The sequence below is a fragment of the Podarcis bocagei genome (genome assembly GCF_964188305.1).
Source record: "Podarcis bocagei genome assembly, chromosome: 13".
In the NCBI taxonomy this organism is placed as follows: Eukaryota; Metazoa; Chordata; class Lepidosauria; order Squamata; family Lacertidae; genus Podarcis; species Podarcis bocagei.
The window spans coordinates 23,837,592-23,853,938 of record NC_138138.1 but is presented as its reverse complement, the minus strand read 5'-3'; the positions used below and the strand labels follow the sequence as shown (position 1 = coordinate 23,853,938).

General features: G+C 43.2%; 1 protein-coding gene across 2 annotated transcripts in view; it reads left to right on the top strand.

Annotated features, from left to right (window-relative positions):
• Nucleotides 1-16,347, top strand: part of KPNB1 (karyopherin subunit beta 1) — a gene marked incomplete at its 3' end in the record, with an annotated part of 32,234 nt that overhangs the window by 13,198 nt on the left and 2,689 nt on the right. For both annotated transcript variants that reach the window (XM_081166244.1, XM_081166243.1), the window contains exons 7-20: nucleotides 1,078-1,167; nucleotides 1,286-1,396; nucleotides 2,515-2,616; nucleotides 3,713-3,937; nucleotides 4,759-4,950; nucleotides 5,292-5,422; nucleotides 7,227-7,374; nucleotides 7,861-7,932; nucleotides 9,044-9,188; nucleotides 11,785-11,867; nucleotides 13,633-13,740; nucleotides 14,444-14,587; nucleotides 14,677-14,782; nucleotides 15,581-15,695. In XM_081166244.1, coding sequence (XP_081022370.1) covers nucleotides 1,078-1,167; nucleotides 1,286-1,396; nucleotides 2,515-2,616; nucleotides 3,713-3,937; nucleotides 4,759-4,950; nucleotides 5,292-5,422; nucleotides 7,227-7,374; nucleotides 7,861-7,932; nucleotides 9,044-9,188; nucleotides 11,785-11,867; nucleotides 13,633-13,740; nucleotides 14,444-14,587; nucleotides 14,677-14,782; nucleotides 15,581-15,695 — 1,772 coding nt within the window. The remainder of the gene's footprint in view (nucleotides 1-1,077; nucleotides 1,168-1,285; nucleotides 1,397-2,514; nucleotides 2,617-3,712; nucleotides 3,938-4,758; nucleotides 4,951-5,291; nucleotides 5,423-7,226; nucleotides 7,375-7,860; nucleotides 7,933-9,043; nucleotides 9,189-11,784; nucleotides 11,868-13,632; nucleotides 13,741-14,443; nucleotides 14,588-14,676; nucleotides 14,783-15,580; nucleotides 15,696-16,347) is intronic.

Genomic DNA, 16,347 nt, shown 5'->3' with positions numbered 1-16,347 from the left:
GACTTCTGCCCCTCCCGTCTCATGGTTACTTTAATTTTTATTTTGTCATTTTATTTTATTTTGTACTTCTTCCTGATTACGTTTCATCATTTCTGATTACAATTTTTTAAAGAATATGTAAAAAGGTAGAATTTTCATCATTACAAGTCTTATTAAGTCAATCCTGCTAGCGTTGTTAATTGTTTACTTGATCAAGTCATCTTTAAGGCAGCTTCCAGCAGGTTGCACACATAGGTTATCAAGTGGTTGCTACATGGTAGCATCCTTCCTGCCAAATGGTGAATTCTGCAGCTGGTTGGAAGTCTGGAGGAGGAAATTGGGAGTCATCAATTTCTCCTTGCCACTTGGCAGAATCACTAGCTTACCAACAGATTCAATGCATCAAATCCTCAACACGTTAAATTGTTGCTTGGCAAATGATTGTACTTATTTGTCCATAACCAAGTATGATTCACACGGGCATTTTGAAGCGATGCCCTGCGGCAATGTTCTTCCCTGGTGTTGTGACAAAGCAGTCTTGTGGGAAATCGTCCTGGGTTGTGACAAAGTAATCGTGTCTTGAAAAATGTTAGAAAACGAGCATTTAAAGAGCTTGGCTGTGTAGGCATTCCATAAGAATGGGTGCTTTAGAGTAAGGCAGGTTGCCTTTCTCCCAAGCCTTTTCAGAATGCTGTGAGAAGAACCCTGGCAAAATGGCAAAGCTTGTGGCATTGCTGCTTTTAATGCACTGCAGTGATGCTATGGTCGACTTCAATGGTTATTTTTCATAGCTAGGAAGGCTCACATCTTTCATTACTATGACACTTATTAAAAATACCATAGAAAGGCTATTTCTCTGGTACAATGTGCAAAATGCTTTACATTCCTCCTTTTGTTCCAGTCTCCCAGTAGTTTTTTTCCCTCATTTAGAATTGGGAAGCAGACCATGAATTGCTGCTTGGTCAACCAATGCAGTATTAACGGCAGATTTTTTGGGGATCCATGTTCCACTGCTTTAACTGGTGCAACAATAAGCTTTTTTTGCTTCCACAAAGCATCCATGAAGGTAATGGGTCCTGTCTTTTTATTTGCCTTTAGGTGCGAGTAGCTGCCTTACAGAACTTGGTGAAGATTATGTCCCTCTATTATCAGTACATGGAGACGTATATGGGTCCTGCACTTTTTGCTGTGAGTATTCAAGCCTGGGAATTGAGAACGGAAGTGTAGGTACTTACTGTAGGTGAGTTGCTTTAGTAAAGCACCAACAATGATCTCAAATGCCTTCTCTCTCTCTCCCTCTCCAAAGATCACAATTGAAGCTATGAAAAGTGACATTGATGAGGTAGCTCTACAAGGAATTGAGTTCTGGTCAAATGTCTGTGATGAAGAAATGGACCTTGCTATTGAGGCATCAGAGGTGAGTGATCAGGGGGTGACAGTTCTAACTTTCTGTAGCAGCCTTCGGTCCATGATGAGACACCATGCACCACTCTGACTAAAGTGATGCGACGACCTATAACGCTGAGACCGAACTTTCCTAAGAGCTGGAGGTGCTATTAGCTTTGAAGGAGACAGGGCTTATCTCCTTCTTAAGAGGATATTGCTGGACCCAAAAATAAAGATAACCATTTGTAGTGTAGTGTTATAACTTAAAGTACAAGCAATAAGTGATGTACAAGTGTCCAATTGACACGTGATGGCGCATTGCAGCAACCCGGAAGTGGCCGGCAAGGGGGGCTTATGTTCGCCCCGCCAAAGTGCCCAGGGGTCAAGAATGTTACCCCTGCACAGATTGGTTGCCGCCTGCAAATACAAACAGAACAATACTTGCAGGGGGAGGTTTGGGGGAAGAGGGAGGGGGTAGGCTTTGGTAGTGCCTACTAGGAATATACTGTATGCAAATATTTCAAGGTGCAGATCCAGATGTCTGGGTGTTTGGTATCTTTGTGTCACCTGCTGAAGACTGCTTTTTCGTATGCTGCAAGAGTAAATAAGTCCTCTGACCCCTGAGCATTTTGGAGATGGGGGGCACCTATTCCTTTCAATGTAGATCACACTTTTAGCCACCAAGAGGATACACAAAGTCCTATTACATTGCCCCACCATCAAGGTCCGTAGCACTGGAATATAAATGAATGTAGTGTGAGCATCTTGAGATTTTTAGTGATTTTCCTAGGATCACGGTAACACGGACAATGACTTCTGGCCAGAATAGGCTCACTTATAGGACATGACCAGATCATACATTTCCTTCCAAACTACAAGCAGCAACCAAGATTTGGTTTTGACTTACCACCTGTTCAGCGAAAGCGATAAGCCCATGTCCAGACAACATGACAACCCAGACTCTGGCTTGTTTTGTCTGTGAGGGGGATGTGTAGCAGGTTTTCTTAGTTTTAAACAATGGTTTAATATGATCTGTGAACTGGGCTTAGGTGATCTTCAGAGAGCCCAGGTGGTATTTAAAGTTTCAATTAAGCAAGCCAATTTTGAATGGATGATTGAAACTAATGGAAATGTGGGTTTTGTTTTTAGGCAGCAGAGCAAGGAAAACCACCGGAGCATACCAGCAAATTCTATGCCAAGGGTGCACTTCAGTACCTTGTCCCAATTCTCACGCAGACACTGACCAAACAGGTAAGTGATGGGTATGCCTGCGTCTCTGTGCACTGTTAGTGTGGTTAAGGGCCTGTGGCAGCAGTTCTTGTAAGTTTGAAGGAACAGCGTTGGAATATATCCTGCTCCCCTGAAAAGAATAGTGTGGTCTTAACAAAATAATGTTCCCCATTCTACAGTGGACTGTCTTTTCCTATGACTTGCTATTGTACAAGGTCTCTGAAATACACATGGCAGTCTTTGGTCTGTGGTGAGATTGCATTCACTCTACTCATCAGCAATGTACCACCCCCTCTACTTGTTGCCATATAGAGGCTCAGAACTCTTGAGTGCTCTCCACTCCATCCAATAGGAGGCAGGCTCTTTGAATAAACACTCTGCTCAGGGCTGGACCAGGAGGTGTCTTCCGCTTCTCATAAAGTTTTATTTCTCGCAAACACATAAGCAATACTTCAGTTTTGTTGACCTGAAGCTGTCCCTTAGTATATGCTACTCTTTTATATTAAGCTGTTACATCTGAGTTTTTAATTAAAAACTACAAAATGAGAGATTCAGGAGGATTGTGTATAGGCAGTGGGTCTTTTCGGTTCAAATTAAGCTTCTTTGTAGTATTAAAAATATTACTTGTACTGTATAAAGCAGTTACCACAAGAGTGCTCTGTTTATAAGGTAGCTTTCCAGTTTCTACTGGGAAAGCAGTCAACATTGCTTCATGTGTGTGGTAACCAACATTTTTTTTGCTTTGTGAAATTGACTCAGTATACAGCCGTACCTTGGAAGTCGAACAGAATCCGTTCCAGATGTCTGCTCGACTTCCAAATGTTCGGAAACCCAAGCACGGCTTCTGATTGGCTGCAGGAAGCTCCTGCATCCAATCAGGAGCCGCAGAAGCCCCATCAGACATTTGGGTTTCAAAGAACGTTTGGAAACCAGAACACTCACTTTAGGGTTTGTGGCGTTCAGGAGCCAAAACGTCCGAATACCAAGACGTTTGGGAGCCAAGGTACGACTGTAGTTTGGCCTGGATTCTCAGTTCTACCAACTTGTTTCAAAAATGTAATGCCTTGCTTATGTAGTCCAACAGAGATTGATTTGGGTGTTGTCCCTTTCACCTTAGGATGAGAATGACGATGATGATGACTGGAACCCCTGCAAAGCTGCTGGGGTCTGCCTCATGCTCCTGGCCACTTGTTGTGAAGATGACATTGTTCCTCATGTTCTGCCCTTCATCAAAGAACACATAAAAAACCCAGACTGGCGATATAGAGATGCTGCAGTCATGGCATTTGGATGCATTTTGGAAGGACCAGAGCCCAACCAGCTCAAACCCCTTGTTATTCAGGTAAGATGTTGCAGTAGTGGGGGGGGGGGGCTTGAACTTTGGAGCCACATAGTATTGGCATTGGCTTGCCCATTTGTCCAGTTGTTTAGATTTCACTAGAAAACATCTCACTGCACTCTGTGAAGTAGGATATACATAGGGGCCATATGTGGTCCTTGGTCACCTGTAAAAATGTGGTGTGTTTTTTTTAAAAAAAAAATTACAATGAAACAATAATCATACAAATGCATTCTGAAATAACCCATAAAAGACCAAATCATAGCAATATAAACCAAACACATTTGTCACAGGTGGCATAATAAAAAAGAATCAGCATTGCAATTCAATAGACCTTGGCTCTTGTATATGAGACAAACAACAAACAAGACATCAACAAACAGCAAGACAATTTGCTTCAGATTCCCTTTAATTACCAGATGTGCCTTTTTCTACAAAAGTCAAAGGCCCTGAAGAACATGAATAAGCTAAACATTGTGTGCATTTCTGTGTAGCTCATGAGTCATGTCTGACAGTAGGAAATACTGTATGGACTTCCTTTATTTTTGGTAGAAAAGGTGGTAAAATTTGTTCCTCTGAGACTGTAGAAATGAGGGAATAGTACACTGGTGTGTCACTAGCCAGAGGGACAAGAGCCACAGGGAAATTTATATCCCTCCCCAAAAAGAATACCATGGCAAGATGAGCTATTGGCCAGAGAAGAACAGCTTGTTCCCCTACCCCTGCAAGATCAGAAAGAATGTCCCTTCGCCAACTATCTAAAAAGCATTATATAAATATAAAATAAAGAGTATTGACTTCTTAATTATCAATTTCTCTTCCAGGCTATGCCTACCCTAATAGAATTAATGAAGGACCCCAGTGTAGTAGTAAGAGATACAACTGCATGGACTGTGGGTCGGATCTGCGAGCTGCTCCCGGAAGCAGCCATAAACGATATTTACCTCGCTCCACTGTTGCAGTGTCTAATTGAAGGCTTGGGTGCAGAGCCTAGAGTGGCCTCCAATGTATGCTGGGTAAGACAGATCCTAGTATTTGGGAAACAGCAGCTGTGCGGAGTCAAAGTGGTGGGGTTGTGTTGCTTTTATTGGTGCAATATTGGGAAGTGATGTTGTGTTTAGGTTTTGTACAATGCACACCTGGTTCAGCCGGTGGGGCAGGAAACCGCTTAGAACTTGTGCTGATTCTAAGTTGTGGTGACAGTACTGTTTTAATTTGATTTTATATAATGGGGATAAGGGAAGCAAAGGAGAGGTGCATGGAGTCAGATTCAAATGAAAACGATTTTCTGCTAGCGGAACATGCTTTCCTGAAACAGTGTGCTCCTTCTAAGCTGTTGACATCTGCTGTCTTTCAGGCTTTCTCTAGTTTGGCAGAAGCTGCTTATGAAGCTGCTGACGTGGCTGATGATCAGGAGGAGCCTGCAACGTACTGCTTATCCTCATCATTTGAACTAATAGTTCAGAAACTATTAGAGACCACTGACAGGTAATGAAACCTGTAGGCTGTGAGCCGTTGCCCTTCTGTAAAAAGGTAAAGGGACCCCTGACCATTAGGTCCAGTCGTGACCGACTCTGGGGTTGCGGTGCTCATCTCGCTTTATTGGCTGAGGGAGCCAGCGTACAGCTTCCGGGTCATGTGGCCAGCATGACTAAGCCGCTTCTGGCGAACCAGAGCAGCGCACGGAAATGCCGTTTACCTTCCCGCCAGAGCGGTACCTATTTATCTACTTGCACTTTGACGTGCTTTCGAACTGCTAGGTTGGCAGGAGCAGGGACTAAGCAACGGGAGCTCACTCCGTGGTGGGGATTTGAACCGCCGACCTTCTGATCAGCAAGTCCTAGGCTCTGCGGTTTAACCCACAGCTTCAAACTCCTTAGATATTTCTGTTGAGAAGGTAGGCCTAGTAAAACCTGTTTAAGGCAAAATATCAGTAAACTTCAATAGAGGCTGAACTGTATGCATCCACATGAGTGCAGGAAAAGCACAGAATGCAGTTTCCTAAAAAGAAGTTGGCATTCATACACACACACGTGCATATACATAAAATGCACATTGTTGCAAAGTTATGCACAAAGCCGTGTGCACAGTGTATTCAGAATTTCAGAAGTCAGGGTGACTGAATAAGTTTCTGCAGCATCCCTCTCAGGCTCTTTGCCCTTATGTATGACTAGCAGAAGCAGCAGGGTTTTCTGTAAAATAATAAAATATGAAGAATCATACAAAATCATGCAAGTTTGCTTAACATGCATTGATTGTGCAGGTTGCAAAATTCCTTTTCTCTCATCATAGAAAGTGGGATATCCTGGTACAGAATGCTGTGGTTTTCTTAGCATAGGGTGTGGGCAGCCCTAGGCATAGGCGCCTTGAAGCTTGAGTTTTATAATGTCACAGTTCCAAAAGGGAACTTTACTTCAGGCAGAGAGGAAAGGTAGCTAACTTCTCTTAAGTACTAGAGCAAAATTGGATTGCAAAATCATATAAACTAAAGCAAGTCAAAGCATTTGTTTAGCTGGCTGTGCGCTGTCTCAGACTTGGCAACCTTTCATTGTATGCCAACTTGAGATCTTGTGCATATCTGCCCCTTAATATGGTCTTATAAAATACCTTGTCTTGCCCATTTATGCAATGTACAGCAGCTTTTGCCAACTTTGTGCCCCCCATATGTTTTTGGACTGCCATTCTCAACACACCCTGCAACCTGAAAGTACTTTATGGGCTTTCAGCCTATTTCTGGATTGAGCTATGATCATGCTTTATACTTCAAAAAATAATTGGCTGAGTTGACTGCTTAAATGTTCCTGGCCATGCCCCGCCCCCAGCCACTGGATTGGCTGGCTGGTGATGATGTGGCCAGGATCCCCTGGGCAACACGGAACTTTGTCCCCCGGAGGAGAGGGGGTGGCCACGCAGTCCACCGCAACTCCTCCCCACAGGTAAGTGGAGCAGACTTTCTGAAAGAGCTCTGTTGTCGTGGAATTGTAGAAGTGAGGATAAAAGCACTCTGGCCACCCCTGCCAGGCAGTGGTACCTGTGCCAACAGGAAGAGCCCCTTTTTCCTAAAAGACCCTTATGGCAAAGGAAAGATTGACCATGGCCAGACTGCCCAATTAACCACATCTGTTGCCTGCTTGGCTCTTCCCGTTGCTTTCAGTTTGATCTGCCTTTAATCCACATTTCAGTTATGCCGGTAGAGAGGTGGACAAAAGTTAAATCATGCCATGATGGTTAGCATTTAACTTGAATTGTGTTCTCTAGGTGGTTAAAAGCAATCTTTTTCTTTCTACTTCAGGCCTGATGGACACCAGAATAACCTAAGGAGTGCTGCTTATGAAGCTCTGATGGAAATAGTGAAAAACAGTGCCAAGGACTGTTACCCTGCTGTTCAGAAGACAACTTTAGTCATTATGGAACGGCTACAGCAAGTGCTCCAAATGGAGGTTAGCTGGATGGCAAAAAAGTGTTGATGTGTGCCCCAACAGATGAGTAGTGCCGAATGGAGTAGTAATATAACTTTGCAGTGATAGTGGAGGTAGTTCTTTGTGTTTTCTTACATGCTTTCTATCATTTCCTGCAAAGTTCACCTATCAATTTTGGGGGATGGGGCTTAGTATGTACAAAGACTGGAATATAAGAACCACTTGCTGCCTGTAGTGGGATTTCCAAGTGTGCATATTTTGTAAGCTGCCTTGAGAATGCTTTTAACTTTGGAAAGGCAGCATGCAAATAAAATGATCGATTGGTTGATTCAAGTTATTTTGCCCTGATTTAAATGTGTTTATCTCCCTCTAACCACAGTATAGCCATGTAAACATAGGCTTTCACCTAACATAATCATAAGAGACCAGAGTTTGTTCTGGTTATAGAATTATTGATGCACTGTGCTATTCCTAATTATGACATCTGGATATATGTCTTCTTTTCAGTCCCATATCCAGAGCACGTCTGATAGAATCCAGTTCAATGATCTGCAGTCTTTGCTGTGTGCCACTTTACAGGTAAAAACTTGTTCTTAAATTTATATGCAGCGTGAGGACATACAAAAGTACTTAGCGTGAGGGCTAGTGAGGAGAGATCAAGGGAAAACAGATACAAGTTGGGATTTTTCACAAGTGTCTCCAGGAATACTTCTGTAACTCAAACGTGAGATATTTTCTTTTCTTTTGAAGTTGTGAATAAGAAGGCTGCCTAGAAATATCTTAACAGGGGGTATGGAACACAGTATGTTTCTTTTTTGGGGGGTGCCCCTTGTCCAAATATCAGCTCATCACTTAATTGAAAGGGTGTCTTAAGGAAAGGTGGTGAGGCAGTAGAAGATTAATACCGGAAGGCACTGAGGTAGCTGACATGGTGCCCTACAGATGTTTATGGACTACAACTTTCCATCATCTTCACCATTGGCCAGATTGCTGGGGTTGATGGGAATTGGAGTCCAGCAACATCTAGAGGGCACCACAATAGGGGCAACCTATTAAAGCTAGCGGATTTCCCATCATTCTTTCTGCTGCAGAGTTGTATTTTAAGGTCAGATATAAGCCAGCCAGGACCTACTCCTGGACTAAAATGAATTGCCCAGAGAAAGCATCTGCAGTGAAGGAACAGTAAAGTACCAGTTTGAAAACTCCGGATACTGGATCCTCTTCATTACATGCATTTTCTGTGGTGGCTCCCCATTTGTGGAATGCTCTCCCCAGAGTGTCTCACCTGGTTCCATCATTGCATGTCTTTAGGTGCCAAGCAAAAACATCCCACTTAACCCAGGCCTTCATCCATTAAACAATCTACGGCCTTTTAAATGGGATGGGGGGGGACTGTTGTTATGAATTTTTCTGCGATTGTTTTATTGTGTTTTATTGTTATGCTATGTAAAATATGTTTTTAATGCTGAACACTGCCTTGAAATCTTCAGATAGAGAGTGGTATATAAATTGAATTTAAATTTTTTAATATATGTTTTTACACATAGATAAACTCAATCTGCAGAGTTCATGGCTGTTCACCTCTGGGTGTGGGGGTGTATATAGAATTGGAGGGGGGGCTGACATCTTGGGAGAAAATCTGATCTGAGAGCCTCTGTCTTAAGGTCTCTTTTTCTCTCCAAAATCCCAGAACGTCCTTCGTAAAGTGCAGCACCAAGATGCTTTGCAGATCTCAGATGTGGTGATGGCATCTCTCTTGAGGATGTTCCAAAGCACAGCAGGGTCAGGAGGTGTCCAAGAAGATGCCCTCATGGCTGTCAGCACCTTGGTAGAAGGTCAGTGCTTTATTCTGTTCAGGGTTGTCTTTGGAGGGAATGATTCTTCAGTATATAAACCACGGTCTGCAGGTGCATGTTTGAGGGCCATGAAGCTCTCAGAATGATGTAATGATCCAAAAACCAATCTCACGTCTGGCATTTCTTGCTATATTTGGGGTAGGAAAGTGGAGGATGGGGGAGCCATGGCCATGGAGAGAACTGCTGGAGGTTGTACCAGGAATCAGTGGTACTTTAATTGGTTGGATGACCATCAAGCTGTAGTAGTCAATAGCCTGGTGTTGTGGAACTTCTTTCCTGCCTATCCTTTCCTGCCTATTCCTTTCTCTTTTATCAAGGAAGTGTTTGCTTGGAAAAAGTAAACTTCTGGTGAGAATGAGGACAATATGAAAGGATGGATGTGGAGCATGGGATCTCTGTTAAGACAGAATAGAACTTGTAGGGAGGGGGTAAAATGCTTCTTTTCAGGAAGCCATTCAGCAAAACATTCACCTTTTAGTGACTCCTGGGGTGGCGTAGTCAAGTTTGCCTGCTGCTTTAGTATATAGTAATTGCATAATAGGACTTAGTTTTAGGGCCTCACTTGGCAGCCAGCCAGAGTTTGTGGCTGCTGCCAATGCTTCCCTTCTGCAGAGGTGAGGGCTGCAGGGTCTCATCTCTGACCGTGCTAGACTTCAGAGCTGTTTGGAAGCAAAGTGAGTTTTTGCTACTTTGGAGGACCTCAACTCCACTTCCATCGCAGGTATGAGCCTTCCACCTTTCTTCTGTACCTGAGGAAGCCTGTGTAGCTCATTTACAGCCATTCTGAGCTTTGGAGGTGCCTTGGAATTCTAGAAACAAGGTCAAACACAAGATTATCACCTTCCACATGCTGCTAAGTTTTCATCAGCTTTTTTTTTTGTCCTTTTATGGCTTCACATATTCCTTACGGAGAGAGGCAGACCTCTATCTTGACTTCTGTTTTGTTTTTCTATTCACATGGCTAACAACAAAATTGCACATAGCAGTTATGACTAAAGAAAAAACAAGACTCGCCATTTAATTTAGTACATAATGTGTATTTCTTAAAGCTCCTTGCCCTATACTAACAATGCTTATAAGGGATGCTCCTATGGAAAATGTAGCTAAAGCTGCAATGCTGTACACAGCCATCTGGGAGTAAGTTCAATTAAGTACTGTGAGATTGGCTTCTGAGCAGACATGCATACAATTGCCCTATCACTGTTTGAGGTGTGGAGAGTTTTATTAGACAGTTACCTGTTCAGAAAGCTTTTTCCAGTGGTTATGCCACCCTGATAACCTGAAGAGCAGGATAGCATTTTGATGCACACTGTCAAAGTGAAGTAATGGCTTTAAACTAGTTTGAGATTAATAAGGAATTTGTTTCAGAAGAGGTTGGTATCTGTAATGCCCAACTTTTATTTTATCATTGAGTAGCTTTCTGTTGCTTGATTTGTTGCATACTGAAGAGTAGATCCAGTTATGTTAGTTTTCTGGACTCCCCCCCCCCGATGCCTATATATCAAAAGTGAGAAACCTCTGACCTGTAGACAGGATGTGGCCCATGGCATCTTGGCATCCAGCCCCACAACCTGCCATTCTCCAGCACCTGCATTAACTAGGTAGAAAAATTTCAATGGAAAAATAAAAGTATTGAGTGGATCACAGTGAGCCCTCACCACCACTCCTCCTCTTCCTTCTGACGCTTCTAATAACCACATAGTAGATGAGAAATGATTCATCCTAAAGTTTAGACTGCAACAGTTGATCGTCTTTTTGTGTGCCTTTCATACCAATTTTTTTTAAAAGAAAGAGCATTGTTGCTATGGCTGTTCGTTTGTCTTTTGGAGATGGCTGAAAAAGAACAAGAAATAGTGTACGCATAAATAAGAAACCTAGGTGGATTAGATGTGGGTTCTGGGTATAAAACACCAGGGTTCAAATCTCACTTAGCTTGGGGCACTAACACAGCCTTTGGACTAACAGGGGTCTCTTTTTCCATGCCCTTCTTTTTGTTTGGAAACTAGTTATGTCTTGAAGTCTCCATTGACACTTGTGTTCACACAGCTGGCATCAGCACAGTTGTTTCTGAGATGCAAAGGGATGGTGGAATGACCATGTGCCCAGGCAGAGAAGCACACAAGCCTGTGACGCGCTGACTCCCAGTTTACTCACCATCTTAGGATTGGGCAGTGTGCTTTCCATCTGCAGCAAGCCTTGGTGTGACCTTGAAATCATCCTTGGTTCTCTTGTCAGAAGAGAGGAGGAGGACAGGGTGGAGGGGAGGTCTTATGGGGCGCTTTTTAGACCCGCAGATTCTAGCTACTGTAGAAGTAGATATGCCATCTAGATAAGTATAGATGCAATATCAAAGTAGCCTCAATTCTCTGTAACATTAACAACAATGTGTTATTGACATGTGGATTCACAGATGCTGTTGGATTTGGTTCTCATCATTCCCAGCAAACATGGCCAATGGTCAGGGATGATGGGAGCTGTAGTCTAGCAACATGTAGAGGGCAAACGTGGAGATTGTGGTCTTCAGGGCCTTCATTTTAGATGCCAAACTTTCTTGTCTCCCCCACCTTCTCTTTAGTTTTGGGAGGAGAATTTCTCAAGTACATGGATGCCTTCAAACCTTTCCTGAGCATTGGGTTGAAGAACTACGCTGAATACCAGGTAAGGCTCTGTTCACTCACAGAACGTTTTGGTTTTCTTGGGTTTAGTTGGCCTGCGTGGTGTGAGATTTGGAACACATAAGCTGCCCTAGGAAAGGGGGTGGGGAGCGACCAGCCCAAAGGTCTGATGTTTTCTCATTTGGAAACTTATTTGCCTCTCAGTCTCCCCTGTACCCCATGTCACAATTAGGCTTCAGAAAACCTGCTTACTCCAATAAGAGTATGGTGGGGAGTTAGTTTCATAGAGCAAGAGGGAATGAAATGTGTGGAGCTGAGATGTTTTACTCAGTAGCATCTAGGTAGCATTGTTTAGATCAGCAAGAAGTTCAGTCAGTAATTTCAGTTGCATGGAAGAGGTGAACAAACAGTTACTGATCAGAACAATAAACAGATGTTACCTGAACAGGTTGCTTGTTTTAACAATATAATCCTGAGGCTATAGAAACCTGAAAGGCACTTTGTCTCTTTCCCAATTGCTCTTCCTTGCTGATTCCAGTTGCCTTGAAATCCTACTGTCAATTATGTGCAGCTCCTCACCAATGCTCTAGAGGGCCCCAGGGTATAATCTGGTGAAAAGATTCTATGGGCTTCTGTGCGTTTTAAATAGTGCTAAAGCTCAGAAGAGGAATCAACCTCCATAGAAAGCAACAGCTTCCCATCAGGAGCACAGTCCTGCTACATGATATTCGCTTATTAGTCCAAGTCAAAAATTGCATGCCATAGTAGCACACTTACTTTGAAATCAAACCATGGGTTAGCAAAGGTGCAGAATTATTGGTAGCGTGGTGGGCAGGCAAAGACACTTGATTATAGTGCCACAGCAGGTGGATATCCTGTGGCCCTCCAGACAGGGCTAGATGACAAGGCCCTGTATTCCCTAGCCAGAATGGGTACTGGTGAGGGCTGATGGGAGCTGTAGTTCAACAACCTCTGTGTTACTAGGGAAGGCAAAAAGACCCCCCTATTTAGATCTGTAACAATAATATAAAGCCACACACATATCATCATAATCATCAGCTTGTCTGAATCCTACATTTCCATGATAATACTCTAAATTAAAACTAAATTGGAATATGCCAGGAAAACTTTGGATAGTTTTCAGGGACCATATTTAAAGAATGAGCACGGGAAGGGAACCTGATATTGCAGATCACCCTACGCCACCCACAGCTACTGGATAGGAGGTGCATTCCTGAGAGCCCCCATAGTGCTGCATGTCCAGATTGAAAGCTTAAGCATAAATTGATACAAATATGGTTTAAAATTCAGCATAGGGTACTGCAAACTGAGATACCTGCTTAGAAGTTGCTGGATTCGTAGAGAACTGTGTAAGGGCATCGAGTTCCAAAGTCTTGAAAATATTTGCTAGGCTAGGGAAAAGGGGTGGGATATGGTGAATTGGAAACTGATTTGATTAGAGGGTTTATTTGATAGATGGATGTAGCTCACTAGTAATTCAGTTTGGTGTTGAGAGTTCAGGGAAGGGCATTGCTCCTGGCAAGTATTTGGCACTACAAACTGATTCCCAAGTATTGCTTCTTTCCAGCCAGCAAACCAGCTTGCCTCCTTCCCGCTCCTTGTAACTCTGCATAAAACAGTTAGCAAAAGCTATGACTCTTCCAGGCGCGTCACACTTGAGCCGTTGCCTGCCTTGCTGGCTTTATTTAGCCTTTTTAATAGGGCACGGGTATAATGATCAGCACTAGAGGGGGGTGAAAGTGACTCACGGATTGGGTGGGTGTAATGCCTTTCTCTTCTCTCCACAGGTCTGTTTGGCTGCAGTGGGCCTTGTGGGTGACTTGTGCCGGGCTCTGCAGTCCAACATCCTGCCTTTTTGTGACGAAGTTATGCAGCTGCTTTTAGAAAACTTGGGGGTGAGTGCCTCCTCCTAGTTAGCTGTTTGAACAAGGAGGCTGGCAGAAACGATCTAGAAATGAGGAAAAAAGGCTTCTAAATAGACATCCCTAACATGCTGGAAGACTAACAGGTGTAAACATTAAGTAGCTATGCTGGCTAGGTTTTGGGGCAAAAGAGACTCTTCTAGGCAAGAAGCTTTTGTCTTGCACGAGTTTTCTTGGTTGATCTCCGTGTGCCATGGAGTTTTACTCTTCCTCTCCCTTCCCGATGCTTACATACTGTGAGGGTCAAAAGTCACAATTGCAAAAGAAGACTCTAATCCAGCGGTGGATATTTCTACAGTGACTGGGAATATTGTACCTACTTTGCCAAAACTGGAAAGGCCAAGGGCAAGATACACGAATAAAGCTTGTGTAACACCTGGGTCTTTTTATCTTTTCACAAAAGTTAATGCATCTTGATAAATTAAAAATAAATCTACCTCTCCTGCAGCTCAGGATCACAATCCTATGTACTCTTTCTGGGGGGCTTAGTCCCATTGAACCCCAACCTATTTCTGAGTAAACATACAAACAATCTTAACAAGGTTGCTTGGTTAAAACTGGAATAAGCTTTCAGTACTTTCAGGATAGAGTATAATAGAGACGCGAAATGTTTTCCTACTTAATATAATTGTTCAAGGTTTCATGCCTTGAATAAAATAGCTCCTTGTCCTTACAGAACGAAAATGTGCATCGATCTGTGAAGCCCCAGATTCTCTCGGTGTTTGGTGACATTGTTCTTGCAATTGGAGGGGAATTTAAGAAATACTTAGAAGTTGTACTGAATACCCTACAACAGGCTTCCCAAGCCCAAGTTGATAAGGTAAGGCCTGGAAACCTGGGCTGCTGTGCAGATGTGTTGCACTGTCATAACCACCCCAGACTGATTGCCGCTGTGCTTTTTTGCCTTAGTCTGACTATGACATGGTGGATTACCTGAATGAACTGCGAGAGGGCTGTCTGGAAGCCTACACAGGAATCATCCAAGGGCTGAAAGGAGATCAAGAGAATGTGCATCGTGAGTATTTAAAGTTGGGCGAACAATTTTAACATCTTTAATTTAACCAACTTGCACGTGGCTCCTGTGAAGTGTAACGTGGGCGAGAAGACACTCTGTCCAAATTTCTAAATTGCCTTGTTCTTATTTCAAGGGCTCTCAGAGGAGTTGTAGTATATTGTGTTAATTGCCACATCTGTGAGTAGGCTGTTGAAAATGTTTTATTGAATTGAAAATCTGGCCAGGAGATCTGAAAGTTGGGCAGAGTCAGCAGATGACCTTTGGGCTAGTTTCTCATCACCTTGTATCTTAAAAGGGCTACGTTCCATTGTTCTTACGAAGCCGTTAGTCTTAAATATTACACAATGAAGGGCTGCAGAAGAGGCAATCCCACCCTGAGATCTGTTGCCTTGGGTCACTCACCTGTGTCTCCTACTTGCTGTGCTCTGGGACCGTTGACTGCTGCCTTCTGTGGCTGCAATACAATTACACCTGTGTCGGTTTTCAAGAAGAAAGGCTACTCCATGTTGACCGAAATAGCAGCAAACTTGGATGCTCACCATGTGTGTGCTGGCCACTTAACATGGTGTGTGTGTGTGTAGTCACTTAAAAGAAATATTGTTCTTGGAGCCAGCAGTCGCGAGTGAGGTGGGGTGTGTGTGTGTGTGTGTGTGTTGGGGAGGCGAGAGTATTGTGGGTTTCATTTGGACCATAGGTTGTCTGTGGTGGATCTGGGTGCTTAAATAAAAGTTTAAATATCAGCAAGCAGAAAATAGCTGTGCAGCCAACCAATAAAACTAAATGCTGCTTTCTTTTCAGCGGATGTGATGCTGGTGCAGCCCAGAGTAGAATTCATCTTGTCATTCATTGACCATATTGCCACAGATGAAGATCACACTGATGGGGTTGTAGCCTGCGCAACTGGGCTCATAGGGTAAATGCCGACAACTTATTTGTGCTTTGGGAAGTGGGGAATTTGGAAGTACCACACTGAACCTTAGGTGCCCCCTGTGAATCACATTTACCATAAAGGCAAAATGAGGTATTTTAAGCATGGAGCCTCCACCACCAAAATAAACTTTCACAAGCGTTGGCTTAAGTTTTACATGGTGCAGCGTTAAGGGACTTTACAGTAAGTATGTGTAGTTTGTAAGCACACCTTTAAATTTGCAGTTGATGTGGAATAGGATGACCAGTTCACTGAAGGTGAACTCATTTTGCAAAGACAGTCTTTAGACATCAGCCGTCTGAGCCAAACTGGTGGTTGTGGTACCTTGCTAGAGTGATGTTGTCCTTCAATGATATTCTGACTCGTAACTATACTTGAGTTGGCTTAACAATAGTAGAAGAACATAAATAAGCAAAGACTTCTTAAAAAACAACAACACTGAAACCCCAGCAGAAAAGCAGCAATATCTGCAGCAATATCCTAAGTCTCCAAAAGTATTTTCTGTTGAGCTTGGCCATGCTTAAATTGTCATACTTCTACAGGGAGGTTATTTTATAGTTCTGGGTAACTGTAGCAAGGGCCTGTCCATAGCAGTCCGTATGTGTGCTCCCCCCCCCCCCTTTTCTCTGTGGAACAG